The sequence below is a fragment of the Enhydra lutris genome, unplaced genomic scaffold (assembly GCF_002288905.1).
Source record: "Enhydra lutris kenyoni isolate GAN:26980312 unplaced genomic scaffold, ASM228890v2 scaffoldscaffold21, whole genome shotgun sequence".
Classification (NCBI taxonomy): domain Eukaryota; kingdom Metazoa; phylum Chordata; class Mammalia; order Carnivora; family Mustelidae; genus Enhydra; species Enhydra lutris.
This window is the reverse complement of record NW_019154105.1, coordinates 5,087,189-5,104,963: the sequence shown is the minus strand read 5'-3', so window position 1 is coordinate 5,104,963 and position 17,775 is coordinate 5,087,189. Positions and strand designations below refer to the sequence as shown.

Here is a 17,775-nt window from a genome sequence, read left to right as displayed (position 1 = left end):
CTTAACCAACTGAGCCACCCAGGCATCCCGAAAAGTTGTGATTTTATCTCTGTAGCTGTTAATACTCTTTCCAGTTTTTTTTTTTTTTTTTAATTTTCATTTGTTTGTATTATTGACTGGGTTTTACTCTTTTAGCTTTCACATTGTAAGCATAAGCAGAACTTATGCATTTAGTCTCATGAATAAACCAGGGTCAGAGATATTAGTGACTTTATTTATAGGATTATACTGAGAAGTGAGATGTCCGGATGTTTGTATTCTATCAATGATTGCATGCCCTAGGAATTTTCTCTTTAGTTCTCTTTAGTTCAGTTTAGTTTGACAGAAGTTGTGAATCACCATGCCCCTTCCACTCCCATCCCCCAGTTTTTCAGTGTAAAGGGTTTTTCAGCCTTGAAGGGACTTGGATCTCTGGGGTCACAGATCTTCAAAGGTCTTGAAGTAAACTTTATTATAGCACTCATTTTTTGTTTGTTTGTTTGTTTTATTTGAGTATGACATGGAATTATTTTTCCTTTCATGCTTTTGGGGTTAAGGGACAGATGAGACAGGAGAAGATTATTACCTGAGTATAATCTCTTGTTACTCATTTAATCTATGTGGTTTTGGTACCCAGGTAACTGCAGCTAAATTCTCTTTGATTCAGACTGCCAGGCATTTTTCCCTCACCTTGGCAAAAACCTTTTTAGTATGATTTATTTTTATTCCCCAAGAATCATACTATTTAAGCTCTCCTGATAAGGCCTTACATGATTGCATGAACAACAGAGATCTTCTGGATATGATCCTAATGAATAAAGATAGACATTTTTGGGGGGTCATGGAAAACTGCTAGTGGGTCTATATAATTAATTATTGACAGATTTTGTTCAGTTTTGTGTTTTTTTTTTTAAGATTTATTTATTTATATGACAGAGATCACAAGCAGGCAGAGAGGCAGGCAGAGAGAGAGGGGGAAGCAGGCTCCCAGCTGAGCAGAGAGCCCCATGCGGGGCTCGATCCCAGGACCCTGAGATCATAACCTGAGCCGAAGGCAGAGGCTTAACCCACTGAGCCACCCAGGTGCTCCAGAAAGTGTTTTTTTAAGAGTCCTATTTGATCTCTGTTATAATGAAATTATGCTTTTTTTTTCGTTTAACTAAAACAGTGTTTCTTTTGTAACTTAAAAATATTTTTACTAAATCACCTCAGATATTTGACAAAACAAGGACCAAAGTATAAATAAATAAATTGCTATATACTCAACTCACTCTATGTATTAAACTTCTGATGGGTGTTTCATATATTAATTAATTTAAAAATCATATTTTAGTCCCTGGGAATTTGATATTAATTGCAATTTAAATGAACAGGTTTGGCCATGATTAAAAATTTCGTGGTAGGGGCACCTGGGTGGTTCAGTGGGTTAAGCCTCTGCCTTCAGCTCAGGTCATGATCTCAGGGTCCTGGGATCGAGCCCCGCATCGGGCTCTCTGCTCAGTGGGGAGCCTGCTTCCCCCTCTCTTTCTCTCTGCTTGCTTGTGATCTCTCTCTCTGTCAATAAATAAATAAAATCTTTTTTTTTTAATTTGCTTTTTTAAAGATTTTATTTATTTATTTGACAGAGATCACAAGTAGGCAGAGAGGCAGGAGAGAGAGAGGAGGAAGCAGGCTCCCCGCTGAGCAGAGAGCCCGATGTGGGCCTTGATCCCAGGACCCTGAGATCATGATCTGAGCCGAAGGCAGAGGCTTTAACCCACTGAGCCACCCAGGCGCCCAATAAATAAAATCTTAAAAAAAAAAAATTCGTGGTAAAAAAAGCATTTGTGGAAAGTAAGTGTGTAGGTTATAGCTGGGACTCTTCCTTGTTTTGTTTATGTTAGATGGAGAGTATTTACCAAAACATGCCCTGTAGAGTCCTTCTTTTATTGGCCTCCCTATTCTTTCACTAAGTATAAAGTGAAACCGTGATTTCTGCAGTCTGAGAGACTGGGAGTTCTGTGGAGCGCTTCCCAAGTAGCTGCTGAGGCGCGCTGCGTCCGTCCGCTTGGACACCTGCTTCGACTTGTCGTCCGCCCGGAAGCGCACCCGCGCCCGTTACAAATGAGCATTGCTGCTATCTGCTGTTCCGTTGAGCTGCTTATTAGCTGGGAGGATGCTGTTAGTTGTGCTAATAAGGATTCATTGAGGACTAAAAAGTGAGAATGGAATTATACATTGGATTGGATTTTGAGTTTCTTTTTTAAAGATTTGTTTTACTGTCATCTATGTCTTTTTTTTTTTTAAGATTTTAAAAATTATTTGACAGAGATCACAAGTAGTCAGAGAGGTAGGAAGGGGAGTGGGGAAGCAGGCTCCCCGCTGAGCGGTGAGCCGGATGCAGGGCTCGATCCCAGGACCCTGAGATCGTGACCTGAGCCAAAGGCAGAGGCTTAACCCACTGAGCCACCCAGGTGCCCCACTGTCATTTGTTTCTTTCACATAAATTTTATAGGACCCTGTATTAGTTTTCTGTTAATGTATTACCACAAACTTTGAGGTTTAAAACATCAAAAATTTTTTATCCTGTAGTTCTGTAGGTCAAATCTCTCATGGATCTCACTGGGGTAAAATCAAGGTTTCAGCAGGGCTTCCTTCCTCTCTAGAAGCTCTAGGGGAAAATCTGTTCCTTCTCCATTCCTAATTTTGAGAGGATACCCACATTCCTGGGCTTGTGGCCCCCTTCCTCCAACTTCAAAGCTAGGAATGGCAGATTCCCTTTCACACTCAAATTTCTTCTGTCTTTTCCCATCTCTTTCAGATGTAGGTGGGAAGTTTCTCTGCTTTCCAGGACTTGTGTGATTAGATGGGCCACCTGGATTCTGCATCTCAAAGTCTTTGGCCCTAAGCACATCAGCAAAGCCTTTTTTTTTTTTTTTAAGAGATTTTATTTATTTATTTGTCAGGGACAGAGGGGGAGAGAGTGAGCGAGCACAGACAGACAGAGAGGCAGGCAGAGGCATAGGGAGAAGCAGGTTCCCTGCCGAGCAAGGAGCCCAATGTGGGACTCGATCCCAGGATGCTGGGATCATGACCTGAGCCGAAGGCAGCCGCTTAACCAACTGAGCCACCCAGGCGTCCCTCTGCAAAGCCTTTTTTGCCAAGTAGATATAACATCCTTGGAAAGCCGTTATTTTACCTACAACAGGACTCAGACCTTTTTCTAGAAATACTACTTAACTGATTTAAAACTCTCTGGATAAAAGATTATAGGTGTGATTTGAAATAGTGTTGAGAAAATATATCATCTCTAGCTCTTTTTTTTTTTTTTTCTGTCTTCTTAGGTTGAAATTCTTATCTGCTCTTTTATCTTACCTGTTGAATGGATTTCCTAGATTTTTTAGTAAACACCTTGTTAGCCTTTGTTATATACCAGACCGCTCAAGAACTCTTATCATTGCCCACCATCTGTGGGTCAGCTGATCTAAGCCGGGTTAGGGTGGGTGTCTTGTAGGACTTCGGCTGGGCTTGCTGCACATCTCTGAGTCTGGCATCACTAGTGAATTGTCCTGTCTAGCCTGGGGCTCTGTGGGGGCAACTCTGTTTCAGTATCTCTTGTTCTCCTGCCTTGCGGTAGCACAAGCATGTTCTTGTGGAAATGGCAGAAATACAAGCATGCAAGTGGAAACATGAAGCTTCTTATCCGCCTAAGCTTAGGGCAGGGGAACTGTCACTTTTGCTTTATTATATTGGCCAAACTAGTCGCATGACCAGAGTGCTAAAAATACTCTCTACCCCTTTAAATGGGAGGAGCTGCAAAGTCACTCAGCAGAGGCCTTGAATGAAGAAAGGGGATAAAGATTGGGTCAGTGATGCCGCCAGCCCCACACTCCCATTGCCCCACACTGAACTCATCTCTGAATACTTCCCTCACAAGAAACCTGTTTTGCCTTCTTTATTTTTGGTCTCAATGATACTATGCTATATCTGGTCACCCAAGCCAGAAACACAGGACATGTAGTATAAAAATTGTCTTCTTTTTTCATCTTCGTTTTTCTGCACTATTTATGAATATCTAATGTCTCATCTTCTCCAGCCTATTACCATCACTGTTCTGGAGGCTGTCCTATCTCCCTGAGAAGAAAGGGTGGGGTTGGTCTTTAGGTCGTCTCCCGTCCAGCTTCCCTCTGCTCTGTCTCTTAACTGTGGCTGGAGTACTCTACGGGAAATACAGGTGTCACTCCTGTTTTGCGGCTTCTCACTGCCTCGAGTGAAAGCCTTTTATGATGTAGGTTCTCCAGCCCCATCTTCTGATGTTTCTTGCCTTCTGTTTTGCCCTGTAGTTCAGGAGTCAGCAAAATACGTCCAGTGGGCCAGAAAATCTGTTCTACCATTTATTTTTGTATAGCTCATGAACATGGTTCTTATATTTTTAAGTGATTGGACAAAAAGAGAAAAAACAGTATTTTGTGACATATGAAAATTATGAAATTTAAGCCATTTGTTCATAAATACAGTTTTTTTATGATGAAAAAAACTATTGTAAATAAAGTTTTATTGGAACATGGCTACACTCATTCATTTTCTAATGTCTGTGGCTGCTTTCGCATTACAGTGGCATAATTGAAATATTAAGATAAGAGACTATAAAATATTTGCTGACTGGTCCCTTAGAGAAAAGTTTTGCTCCCGTCAGCTCTCATCAGTTAGCGTTTATAATAGCTCTCCTTATATACTTGTATTTTGTTTCATGACTCAGTACTTTTTTTTTTTTAAGATTTTTATTTATTTATTTGACAGAGATCACAAGTAGGCAGAGAGGCAGGCAGAGAGAGAGGGGGAAGCAGGCTCCCCGCTGAGCAGAGAGCCCGATGCGGGGCTTGATCCCAGGACCCTGAGACCATGACCTGAGCTGAAGGCAGAGGCTTAACCACACTGAGCCACCCAGGCGCCCCATGACTCAGTACATTTATTATGTCGTTTCTTTGCCTGGCTAGCTCTCCTTTTTAAGATAATAGCTTTGTTGAGATACACTATACATACCGTACAATTCACCCATTTAAAGTGTACAATTCAATGGTTTTTAGTATATTCACACTTTTGCCACCATCACGGTGTCATTTTTAGAATATTTTTGTTAACTTCCCCTAAAACCTCATGCCCATTGGCAGTTATACCCCGTTTTTCTACCTTCCTCTCCCAGCCTTAGACAATCACTAAATCTACTTTCAGTTTCTGTGGATTTGCCCATTCTTGATGTCTCATACAAATGGAACCATAAAATATGTGGTCTTTTGTGACTGGCTTCTTTTACTGGCATAATGTTTTCAAAGTTTATACTTATTGTAGCTTTTATCAGTGCTTCATTCCTTTTCACTGCTGATTAGTATTTAAGGTGTGGATGTATCACATTTTTGTATCTGTTCATCTAGGTTATTGGACATTTGGGTTGTTTTCAGTTTTTGACTATTATGAGTAATGCTGCACAATGAACATCTGTGTACGTGATTTCACTGGTCATATGTTTTTGTCTCGCTTGGGTATGTACTTGGGCTAACTGTTCCTTATCCTTCAAGAATTGATATTAGAAGGTCATCTCCTCCAGAATATATCCCTAACTTCCTCGACTGGATTTTTCTACAGCTCCGATGACATTCTGTCAAAGTACTTACCCATTGTATTGAAATCTGTTTGCATGTCTGTCTCCTCTTTCTCTAAATTTTTGGAAAGCAGCATCAGTGTGTTATCCAACTTTGCATCAACTGCGAACAGTATAAAAGTTCACTTAATATTTGTTCAACGAGAAACATTGTAAAGCAGTCTGTGGTTTTGAATTAAAATAAACTTAAAAAAATAAACCTTATCTTTTATTTTTTCTGCTTTATATACAGTGGCTCTTTATTTTTTATTTTTGTAAAGATTTTATTTATTTATTTGAGAGAGACCAAGATAGCGACAGAGATAGCCAGAGAGAGCATGAGTGGGGAGGAGAGGGAGAAGCAGGTTCCCAGCTGAGCAGGGAGCCTGTTGCAGGGCCTGATCTCAGGACCCTGAGATCATGACCTGAGCCGAAAGGAGATGCTTAACTGACTGAGTCACCCAGGCACCCCTATATTGTCTTAAAAATTTTTTTTTTCTTAGAATATGTGTTGAGATAACTGATCTTGAATTTGTCTTTTTTTAAGGCCTGCAAAGAAAACGAAAAAAAGTGTGAAAGGCAAAGCATCAGATGAGAAAAAAGATGAGATTGAAAAAATAAAGTCATACTCCTTTATGGAAGGTGAACCTGAGGATGATGTCTACTTAAAGCGCTTATATCCAAGGCAGATATATGAGGTGGAGAAAGCTATTCAGTTACTTAAGAAATTTCAAATTCTAGACTTTACTAATCCAAAACAAGGTGTTTATCTTGATTTGACACTGGATATGGCACTGGAGAAGAAGGTATGTAGAGTCAACTAAAATAAATTTATTTGTGAGGAGGGGCTGTGTGAATTGCTGTTTCTTAATTTTTAAAGTTTCTTGTTTCCTATAATAATTTTTGGGAAATGTTACACTCTTTCTAGACTATGGGATGAAAAATTTTGTTTTTATTTTCCAAATATAAAATTATGTTCAACATATTCTGCAGAGTCGATGAACATTTATCTCCTACTCACCTGAAAATCACTGGTATAAATTGAGCAAAAGTGGTGTTAAAATTAATTGAGGTATTACTGTAACTTTGAAAAATGACTTAAGCTGCCTGGGTGTCCTGTTCCTTTTCTGTAAATGAGGGTTTGAAATCAGAGTATGTTCCTTAGAGTCCTGCGTTGAGACTAAGTTTGCCTGAGTAGGGTACCAAGCCCCTCACTCTTGCTTCAACCAAAATTTTTCTGCTTTATCTATTTATATGCAGTTCCTTGGATGACTTTTGCTTATAAAGCTCTCAAAGTAGTAAAAATACTGAATTAGAGTTGAGGTCCAGTACAACTCTTAATTTTGCCTCATTTAAGAGATCTAATTTTTGTGGAAATGGTATTTCAGTTTTTATTCTGAGGATGTCTTTTTTTGGTCAGACTAGAAGGTACAGATTTTTGAATACAATTTAACAGCCTCAGCAACAACACTAGTTGGACACTTGGGAGGAGGCGGTGTAGTGTAGTGCTTACGAGCGGGGCCTCTGGAGTCAGATTACAGTACAGGCCAGAATCCTTGTTCTTTGACTTTGGGTTTCTGGTTTAACCTTTTCAGATCTATTTTTTCCACCTCTTTATAAAGGGAGATAAAATGCTTAGTTCAGTTTTGAGGCTCTCCAGATGGGGACGCTACCAGAACAGAAAGACCTTCCACTGTGGGTGAAAGCTCCCAAAGGCTTGAAAGATCCTGAGGTGTTGCAGGTCCAGACGCAGCTCTCAGAAGCTCTGTTTGGCCCACGTGGATCGAATCCCGTACATCAAGCAAGTGAGCAAAGTCGTGCTCGAGCTAAAGATTCTGGAACCCTCGGACCTCACAGAGGTCGTGGTTTATGACTCTTACTCGTGCAAGTCCAGGGCCAGGTGCGTGCTGCAGCCCATGCCGCGTGGCAGCATCAGCAGCAGGGACGAGATGCTCAAACTTGAGGATGCTGTGAAAGCCCTAGAGCTCGGTCCTTGGATGAAGTGGGGCCAGTTTGTGACCAGCTCACTGGCAATCAGGTTTAAAGAGGAAACTGTGTCTCTGCAGCGGGACACAGCTGGCATGGATGAGGTCTGGCAAGGAAAAACCAGCTGATGTTTGGGTCTCTGCCTTCGTCTCTGAGTCCTGATGTGGCTTTCCCCGCCAGGTTTGCTAATTAGAGAATAACATTTTTTAAAAATGCTCAGTTCATACAGTTTTTAAGAGGATTAAATGACATAATGCAAGTAAAGGACTCGGTAAGTGTTTAATGATCACAGCCAGCATTTATAGGAAACTTTCTGTGTACCAGCCACAATGCTAAGTGCTTTGCATGCATTTTCTCATTTAATCCTATAATAACCTCAAAAGAGGAAGCTGAGACAGAGAAACTGAAGTAACTTGTTCAAGGTCACAAAATAAGAGGTGGAGTTAGGTTTTGAATCAAGGTCTGTCTTATTTCTTAAGTTCTTATTTCTTAAAAGCAGTTTATATAAGCCATGCTATAATTTTATTTTATAGCACAGTGTTACTGTTGGTTCTTTTATTTTAAAAATGTTGTAAGTACCCAAGATGATCACTTTCTCAGTTAACCATTGATATACTGTTGACGCCTGAATAACAGGTTTGAACTGTGAGGATCCACTTACATGCAGAGTTTTGTTTTTTGTTTTTTTTTTTTAAGATTTTATTTATTTATTTGACAGATAGAGATCACAGGTAGGCAGAGAGGCAGGCAGAGAGAGAGAGGAGGAAGCAGGCTCCCTGCCGAGCAGAGGGCCCGATGCGGGGCTCGATCCCAGGACCCTGAGATCATGACCCGAGCTGAAGGCAGAGGCTTTAAGCCACTGAGCCACCCAGGCGCCCCACATGCAGAGTTTTTTGATAAAGACAGTACACTACTGTAAATGTGTTTTCCTTATTTTCTTAATAACATTTTCTTTTCTCTAGCCTTTGTCAAAAGAATATAGTATCTGATACATACAGCATACTAAATATGTGTTGGTTGACTGTTTATGTTATTGATAAGGCTTTTGTTCAGTAATAGGCTATTAGTAGTTAAGTTTTGGGGGAGTTAAAAGTTATATGCAGCTTTTCCACTGTGCTGGGGGTAGTGCCCCAACACCTGAGTTCTTTGGCTGTTAACTGTGGCTCATAATGAAGAGTTGTAGGACCACAAGCTTCATTTCATAAGTGAAAGCCGCTTGTAAACTATTAACATTGAAAGGATACTGTTGTCTTCCTAAGACATTTTTTGTTTTTGTTAGAGTGCTTATACAGCAAGCCAATATTCCCCCAGGGGATGCTTTAATTGTGATTGCTTGCTAGTGAAAAATTTACTGAAACTAGTTGTGACATGTTAATGGCAAAGGAATGCCGGTCAATAAAATTGAGTTACATGTCTGATGTCAAGTGTGCTTAAGAGTTTGTTCCTTTTTGTCTGAAAATAAATCCTCAGGAGGTTATCTCTACTCAAAATAAAGTTTTGCTAAAAATATAACCTTTCGATCTGTTTTAATTAGGGAACAACCCAGCTTCCCTTTTTTCTAGACCTTAAAATTTGCACTGAGACTGTGGGCCTAGACTTCCCATGTGAAGTCTCTCTAAGTGATATGAGCCACAGTGCTCGACAGTTCCTTGACTAGAAAACTGAACAAAGACGTTCTGAGGCCCTGTAGCATCTCCGTCCATATTTGGATGCCTAAATGCATGCCATATATATTTTGGATTTTCCAACTGACTTCCTAGGTATCTCTGAAAGTGGTGGGCAGTCCATGTTGTTTCAAAATAGACCCACTCAGAAGAGCCTTTCAGGCTTGGCGTTCTGTCTTAGGTTCAGGGTTAATAGAGACCTACTGAGCATATTAGCTGGATATTTTCTGTCATCCATTATGCACAGCTGTGCTCATGTCCTCCTTGATGGTATCCAAAAAAAAATGACATGTTCTTTTGAATTTAATTCAAGGTAGTGAATATTGATTGATATCTACCTTGTAGAAAGCATTATCCTGGGTGCTGGGGAAGATATGGGTGTGCGAACACATCACTTACCGCATGACAGATTGTGTTGAATGGTGTAGAGATAGAAGCCAAGTGCTGTGGCACTATGGAGGTGGGGAGAGAGATGCAGATTTTCAATATGATTTCTTACAAAAGAAATATAGTTTCTTATGCTTTAAATTGTAATCAGTGAATAGTTCTAGACTAGAGGACATATGGTAGAATTAAAACATTGAAAACAAAGCATATCAGTTTTGTTTTTTATAGAGGTGAGGTATATAGAAAAGATGAATGAATTCTTCTATTGTTGTGTATTTAGAAAAAAGTGGAGCCGTTTGCCAGTGTTCTTCGTTTTCCATACCCATTCGTTTCAGAAATCAATAAAGTTGCTGTATTTACAGGGGTGAGTAACCTTTGTCAACTTTTCGTATCATTTTTTTTTTACATATCGTGTAGACTATTCATGTAGTCTTACTTTTTCCATTTGAAGCAGTTAGATGACTTACTTGAGTTATGTCATTTGAGAAAGAGCTAAACCAGAATATTAATTTCATCATTATTAGTCTGCTACATTATGTTTCTCACAAGAAACTGAAAAAAAAAAAAAAAAGAATTTGTCCTGCTGGCTCTTGCTTCCTACTGAAAATATTCTCAAACAAAAACAATGAAATTTTTTTTTTTAAAGATTTTTATTTATTTGACAGAGAGAGGAAGAGCATGCATGTACGCACGCAGACACACAAGCAGGGGGAGCGGTGGCAGCCGGAGAGGGAGAAGCAGGCTCCCCGCTGAGCAGGGAGCCCCCATGTGGGGCTTGATCCCAGGACCCTGAGATCATGACCTGAGTTGAAGACAGAGGCTTAAACCACTGAGTCACCCAGGTGCCCAATAAAATTATTTTAAAGCATTGGGCCCAGTTAGTGCTGTGAAGACCTAGAAACCACACTTAAAAACACCTGGTCTGGAAAACCAGGAAAGTTGAGGCTGTAACAAATAGAGTCATATGGCTCTTTATCGGTCTTTTTGTATTACACACATTTGTAATGTATTTATGAATTTGTTTTGTAGAACGTTTTGATTTTTCTGTATCTGCTTCGCTTTCAAGGAAGAGATTATTTACTTTTTTTCCCCCAGACAAATGGAGAATATAGCTGTGGGAAACCTGCAAAACTTGAGTGACTTAAGGGAGTGATAACATTTCACAGTAAAACCAAATGGCATAAATGGAACATGGAAAATAACTAATACTGTATATTTTTCTTTTGAATTTTCAGACAACTGGCTAAATTTTTTTTAAAGTGTTTAATTTTAGTTAGTTACCATACAGTATTATATTAGTTTCAGGTGTACAATATAGTTTTGATTCTATAATTTCTTAAGTAACTTTCCTCTTTGGTTTGATAAGATGTCTTCATTTAAGTTAGCAAAACTAAATATGCTTTAATCGTTTACTTTTGGAAGATGATGTATTGAAGGCATTGAAGAGTTTGATTGAGCCACGTCTTAGGTTCCTAATATGTCATTTCAAACGTATTTCCTCATGTATTACTCAAGAAATGCCTTAGTCACCTACAAAGTAAACTTGTTCAGGAGACAGTATCTCTGATGTATTGGAATGAGAAACGATGGATTTTCACTTAAAAGTAAAAACTACAATTTTTACTTTGAACTGTGATACTATTTCTTACAAAATACTTGAAATCAGACTGAATTTGTTTAAAGATTGATGTTCAAACTATTGTATTTTTGTAGAATGCATCCGAGATTAAAATAGCAGAAGAACATGGAGCTGCGTTTGCAGGAGGAATTAATCTGATTCAGAAGGTACAGTGTTGTCTTCATGTTCAGTAGTTATAGAAATTGCTGTCTTTGCCATCCATTGATTTAGTTCATGTAGAACCTAACCGCTATGCCTATATCTTTTGACAGATGGTTATAAAGTTTTGGAAAACAGGGGAAAAAATTTCCTGTTCTTTTGAGTCTCAAAATCAAGCTAAGAAAAAAAACTAACCAGTCTGATATTAATTATGCTTGATTTATTTCATGATTTTTTTTAACCCCTTGCTTCCTATATGTTTGTGAGAGTTTTTGTAGGTAGACTGGAAAGGGCAATATGACTCTTTGTGGTTTTGAATATGAGATTTAAGATGAAGTTTAAAAGGTAGAACTCATGAGTATCACTGTTCATGTTTTAAAGATCAAATACTTGTTTTGCCTTCGAGTGAAAAATGTGATTAACTTTACAGATCACAAAGGATAGTATCTGACCTCCGTAGTAATACAATACTTCTGATTACTCTTAACTTTTACTCTCCAGCGACTTCAGAGCGAGATAGGCTCAGCACGAGGCAATGAGAGGTTATGGAAATTGTGTTGAGAAAGTAACAAAGAATTTGTGGAGCTGGTTTGCAACCAGAATGATGTTTTTTTGTTTTGTTTTGTTTTGTTTGTTAAGAGGTGAGAAGAAGAGGCATGGCTGTTGAATTTTGAACGTTATTTTTAAAAATACAAGAGATTTTCCTTAATAGTGTCTAAAATCTTCTAAATTTAATTGAAGGTTATAGAAAACGGGGCACCTGGGTGGCTCAGTAGGTTAAGCGTCTCGGCTCAGGTCATGATCTCAGGGTCCTGGGACAGAGTCCCGGATCAAGCTCCCTGCTCAGCGGGGAGTGTGCTTGGGCCCCCCCCTCACGCCCCCGAAATGCTCTCTCTCTTTCTCTTTCTCTCTCTGTTTTCAAATAAATAAACTCTTAAGAAAAAAAAAAAAGAAAAATTTAGAACAGGAGAAAGTGATTTGAAAATTTCTCTTTGTTCCGTATCCAGATTTTGATTTGGGGAAAGTTTGAACTAGGCCTTCCTTTGGGATGTACAAGAGTGCTTGTAGTTTGTTTTTTTCCACCCCAGTACTACTCTAAATGTGGTGGGGATTCTGGATTTTTAAGGAGAGTTTCCAAAATGGCTTTTGGGAGTAGCACTAATGGAAAATACAAAGAGATTATGCTTTTGTTGAGACTCTGGGTCAAAGTCCGAGGGTGGTACCATGTATCATAAACTTTAATAAAATTATTAAAATCTTTTAATTTTTAAAAAATAAGCAATACCACATATTCTTTGGAATTAGAGAAAATAGAGCTTAGTTTCCGGAACCCAGAGAACTAACTCATCTTATTAAGTTAGTGTACCGCCTTCCATCTGTTTTTTTTTTTCCTAAAAGCATAAGAGTGTCTTGTAGAACTGTCAAAACAACAATAGAGTTTAAATGAAGTTAAATGTGAAGCAAGAAATTACTTCTCAAAAAAAAAAAAAATGGTAAGGGAGCAGGATGTGTTCTGTAGAATTAAGTTTATTAAATAAAACATACTTGAAAAAGTAACCGAAATAAGAAAACCAAGCACATTTTGAAATTATTTGGTAAACAGAATGTTACAGGTACAGAATTTCTCTTTAAGGGTACCAGTGGTGATTGATGGCATCACTAGCATAATCTTTCAGAGCTCATCCATGTTATTTTTTTATTTTTATTTTTTAGGGTTTTTTGTTTTTTTTTTTTTTTTTAACTGGATAGAGACAGAGAGTGTTCACGTGAACAGGGCGAGGGACAGGGAGAGGGAGAATCCTCAATCAGAGTCTGCCCTGAGCTCAAGACCTGAGCCAGAACCAAGAGTCAGCTGCCCAACCGACTGAGCCATCCAGTGCCCCTCACCCATGTTATTTTTAGAAGCTATTCAGATTATGAGATAAATTCAAGACAGTTTTGGTAAATAGCATCATGGCTGTAATTTTTTTTTTTACATGTTTCTGTATTTTTTAGTTAAGTTAAATGCTGTTTTACTTAGCACTTACAAAATGTAAATGTAGGATAAATTTACTGAACTAATAGTCATTTCCTAAGTAAGGCCTTTAATAAATTCATTTTGTTTCATAACTTCATTTTTACTTGTCTCTAAAGCATGGTTTTCATTTATATCATTTTATATTCTTCCAAGAGGTGATCTTAAGGTTAACAATAACATAACTTTTAAACATAATTTTAAATTTAAAGGAGCATGTCATAAAATCCATATTGAAAGGTCTTAGAGTAGAAATTTCACATGTAATTCTTTGATGTTTCAAAATTGCCTCTGTTTTCATATTTCTATGAATAAGACCCCTGGGTTCTGGAACCACATTGCATGTGTTTGAAATTTGAGTCTGCTCTTTATAAGTGCACAGACTGACTAATCTGCCCTCAGCCCTCAGTTTCCTATATGGTCAATATTGGTACTGGCCTCATAGGGTTATTGTAAGGATGCTATGTACATGTGGTAAGTGCTCATCTAATGCAAGTTGTTACTGTTAAGGGGACCATAGTAAGTTATTCAGGGAGTAAAGAATTTGGAAAAATAAGAATAATAACAGGAAGGTAAAATTCCAGAATCAGTGCTTAATTTTGCCATGGTACAAGATTTTAGGGTTCACTGTGTAAGGCCAAACCACGTCTTTGAATGACATATTATGATAATACTGTGTGCAAAAAGAACCACTGGTGAAATACTTGTTGTCTAGGCAGTATTTTTCTAAGAAGTTGCTTTTTTGTAATCAACTAAATGTTTTTGTAATCATTTCGTGAGCAACTACATGTTTAAATGGAATATGCTATAGTAGTCTAATAATTATTTCGGATGTTTGCCTTACTTAATTAAAACTGTCTTTTAAAAATTGAGTATTATTCCTTTTGCTATTAAAATGGAATTAGAGTGTGGATAAATAAATTATAAAAGAATATGTCTTTGACCATCCCACGCCTCTTTTATTTTTAGTTATTGGAGGCAAATAGAATTTTAGTTTCAGTTCTTTGTGAAAATAATTATAGATTAGTTCTCTTGATGCTCTGAATTTAGGAAAGCAGTGTGGTTGCTAGTGATTTGGTTGCTAGTGATTTGAGTGTTATTAATTTTACATACGATATATTGCAAAATTTTCAGCATTGTGTCTTCAGTTTTAATGGACAGATTAATTCAACTTTGTAGGAGTATATGAGCCATGTGCACATCAGTGCTATCATCTAGTTTATTACGCTTTTGCCTAACATAACCCCACAGAAGAATTAAACCTAGTAAATGGTTTTTGTTTTGTTTTGTTTTGTTTAAAAGGATGTGGCTATTTTTAAAAGAGAACATCAGAAAATGTTTTGGTTCTAATGGTTTTCATAATTGGTAAATGTGTTTGTAGGATCTTTGAAGGAAAGAATTGTGCTTAATGTCTTTTTTCTAAATTATAAGGGAAATTACTACATTATACTTAATTTTCAGAAGGATAAACCTTTTCATATAATCTAAGGTTTAATCTTTTCTCCCGATTTTCAGATTTTGGATGATGAAATTCAATCAGACTTTTATGTAGCTGTTCCAGAAATAATGCCTGAGCTTAATCCATTAAAGAAAAAGCTGAAAAAAAGATTTCCAAAACTAACTCGAAGTAAGGGAGAATTCTTTTTATTATTTTAATATGCTGTCAACAACTTTCTGATATGTATGTTTAGTTATAAAACAAAACTGCTAATATATATAGAGAGAGTAAATATGTTCTGGTATTTGAATTTCATGTTGTGTTAAGAACATGTGGATTTGATTTTTTTTTTCCCTTTGGCATTAATATTGGTAATCTAATCATTTGAAAACCTAGTTACTTTATAATACCAGTTCTTTAAATTTAGGCCATACTTAGGTTTGAAATTAATGATACTTATTACCCCCTAGGTATGTTACCATACTATTTTATACTTCTTTATTAATATGATATGTATGCTTAAATATGCCAGCATTCAACATATGTATATTTATATATTATAATACACATGTATATGCATATATATACGTACATGTATAAATGCTTACTGTGTACATGGCTCTGTAGATACTTCCCTTAAAGAACTTTCCCATTATGTATATTTCCCCCTTACAAAATCTGGTAGGAAGTAATGTTGCTACATAAATAGCCATAGTGTGAAGTAGTATTTGATAAATTCACAGGATGCCAAAGGTGTTTGGTAGAGGAGGAATTTACACATTGTTGGGGAAATCAGAGAAGGCATGCTGAAGGAGAAAACATTTAAAATACAACTTGAGGGGCACCTGGCTGGCTCAGTTGGTGGAGCATAGGACTCTTGACCTCAGGGTTGTGAGTTCAAGCCCTATGATGGGTATAGAGATTACGTAAAAATAAAAATAAAGTCTTTGAAATAAGTCAAGCAGAGAGAGTCAGTTATCATATGGTTTCACTTGTGGAGCATAAGGAATAACACGGAGGACATGGGAAGAAGGAGAGGAGAAGGGAGTTGGGGGAAATCGGAGGGGGAGATGAACCATGAGAGACTGTGGACTCTGAGAAACAAATAGGGTTTTGAAGGGGCAGGAGGTGGGAGGTTGGGTGAGCCTGGTGGTGGGTGTTATGGGGGGCACGTGTTGCATGGAGCACTGGGTGTGGTGCATAAACGATGAATTCTGGTACACTGAAAAGCAATTAAAAAATAAAAAATTAAAAAAAAAATAAAATCTTAAAAAAAGAAATTAAGCTGTAACTTGAAAAGGGCAACTGCCTGGCTCAGTCGGTAGAGCATGTGACTCTCGATCTCAGAGTTGTGAATTGAAGCCCCATGTTGGGTGTAGAGCCTCCTTAAAAAATAAACAAACATAAAAACTGTACCTTGAATAATTGGATGGGTGGATTAAGGGTGATATTATTTTAAATAGAAGGAATTTATTAATGGTATACATTGAAGTAAGTCAGATATTACAGGCTACATACAAAAAATTATCAGTTATTTCTCTTTGGCTTGTAGTGAATGGTTACTCCTATGTTGAATCAAAGCAAATAGTGGTAGTCATATTGGAAGATTGATACCATATTGAGAAGGATCTTTTTTTTTTTTTGAAGATTTTATTTATTTATTTGACAGAGAGATAGAGATCACAAGTAGGCAGAGCAGCAGGCAGAGGGAGACAGAGAAGCAGCCTCCCCGCTCAGTGGGGAGCCTGATGTGGGGCTCGATACCTGAGCCGAAGGCAGCCACTTAACTGACTGAGCCACCCAGGCACCCCGAGAAGGATCTTGAATAAGATCCTAAGAAGCTTTGGACTTTTATTCCCCTTTTTAGCAGGAATCTCTTAGAAGTTTTAAAAGTGGGGAGTTCCTTAGAGCTTTAATCTGGAGAGAATTTGTAAGATGTATTGGCCTGAATCAAAACTAGAAGTTGGGAGAACAGTTTAAGTGCAATTGCCAGGGACTAATAGAGGTAATATTTAAACTAAAGTCCTCATAATGAGACTGTAGTAAGGAGATAAATGTCAAAGACACTGGATCTTTCTGCTAACAATTGGGAATGGATAGGTTGTGGGGAGGAAAGGGGGGAGTCATATGATGCTGAGATTTTGAAGCCTAGGGATCTCCTAAAAAGTTGATATTAATGGAAATGGAATAGATTTGGGAGGAAAGATAAGTTCATTTGCTGACATAGTTTGTTTTGGGTGTGCTGGATTTGGGGTGAATTTTGTAGTATGAACAGAGCAAGTATTTCAAAATTGTTTTAGTAGATTCGTGTTCACATTTTAATTCAAGTTGAACTAATTCATCATACTTTATGGCCATAACACTTAACCTGAATTATAGATTGTGTTCTGTACTTAAAGCAAATTCAAAGATCTTCTCCGATTCTTTTATTGTTGTAGAATTTTGTTTGTTTATTTTGGTAACCTGCATTGAAGAACACATCCTTTTAGATATCTGACTGTGGTTTGGTGCTTTCTAATAGGGATATCCATTATGAGGGTATTTGTTGTCCTGGAATCAAACTTACATTCTTTCCCAAGTAAAACCTGAAACTGAACATTATTTTAAAATTTAAACCAGAATTACAGTTGAGTTTGATGAAAATATTTCTCATAATTTTTTTGTTTCCAGTTAAATTCAAGCTCACCAAAACCAAACAATACTAAATATAGTCAATTAAAAGTGAAACTGAATACCAGATATCAGTATCCAGTCATCTCCTTGGTTTGCATGGTGACGTCATTTTTCACAGAAGTTAACTTTGTCACCTTTGCTACTTTTTCATTCTCTAAGTAATCCTTTTGGTCTCTATTTTCTTTATTCGTTAACCTTGAATTTTTTTATTACCGTTTTCATCATAGAACTTGAGACTAT

At 37.6% G+C, this 17,775-nt stretch overlaps 1 protein-coding gene and 1 pseudogene across 1 annotated transcript in view; both read left to right on the top strand.

Annotated features, from left to right (window-relative positions):
* LOC111149034 (mitochondrial ribosomal protein L1) overlaps positions 1-17,775 on the top strand; it is a 121,636-nt gene that overhangs the window by 23,742 nt on the left and 80,119 nt on the right. Inside the window, exons 3-6 of the mRNA XM_022505923.1 lie at positions 6,144-6,402; positions 9,914-9,997; positions 11,347-11,418; positions 14,940-15,051. Coding sequence (XP_022361631.1) covers positions 6,144-6,402; positions 9,914-9,997; positions 11,347-11,418; positions 14,940-15,051 — 527 coding nt within the window. The remainder of the gene's footprint in view (positions 1-6,143; positions 6,403-9,913; positions 9,998-11,346; positions 11,419-14,939; positions 15,052-17,775) is intronic.
* Positions 7,257-7,710, top strand: LOC111149156 (annotated as a pseudogene).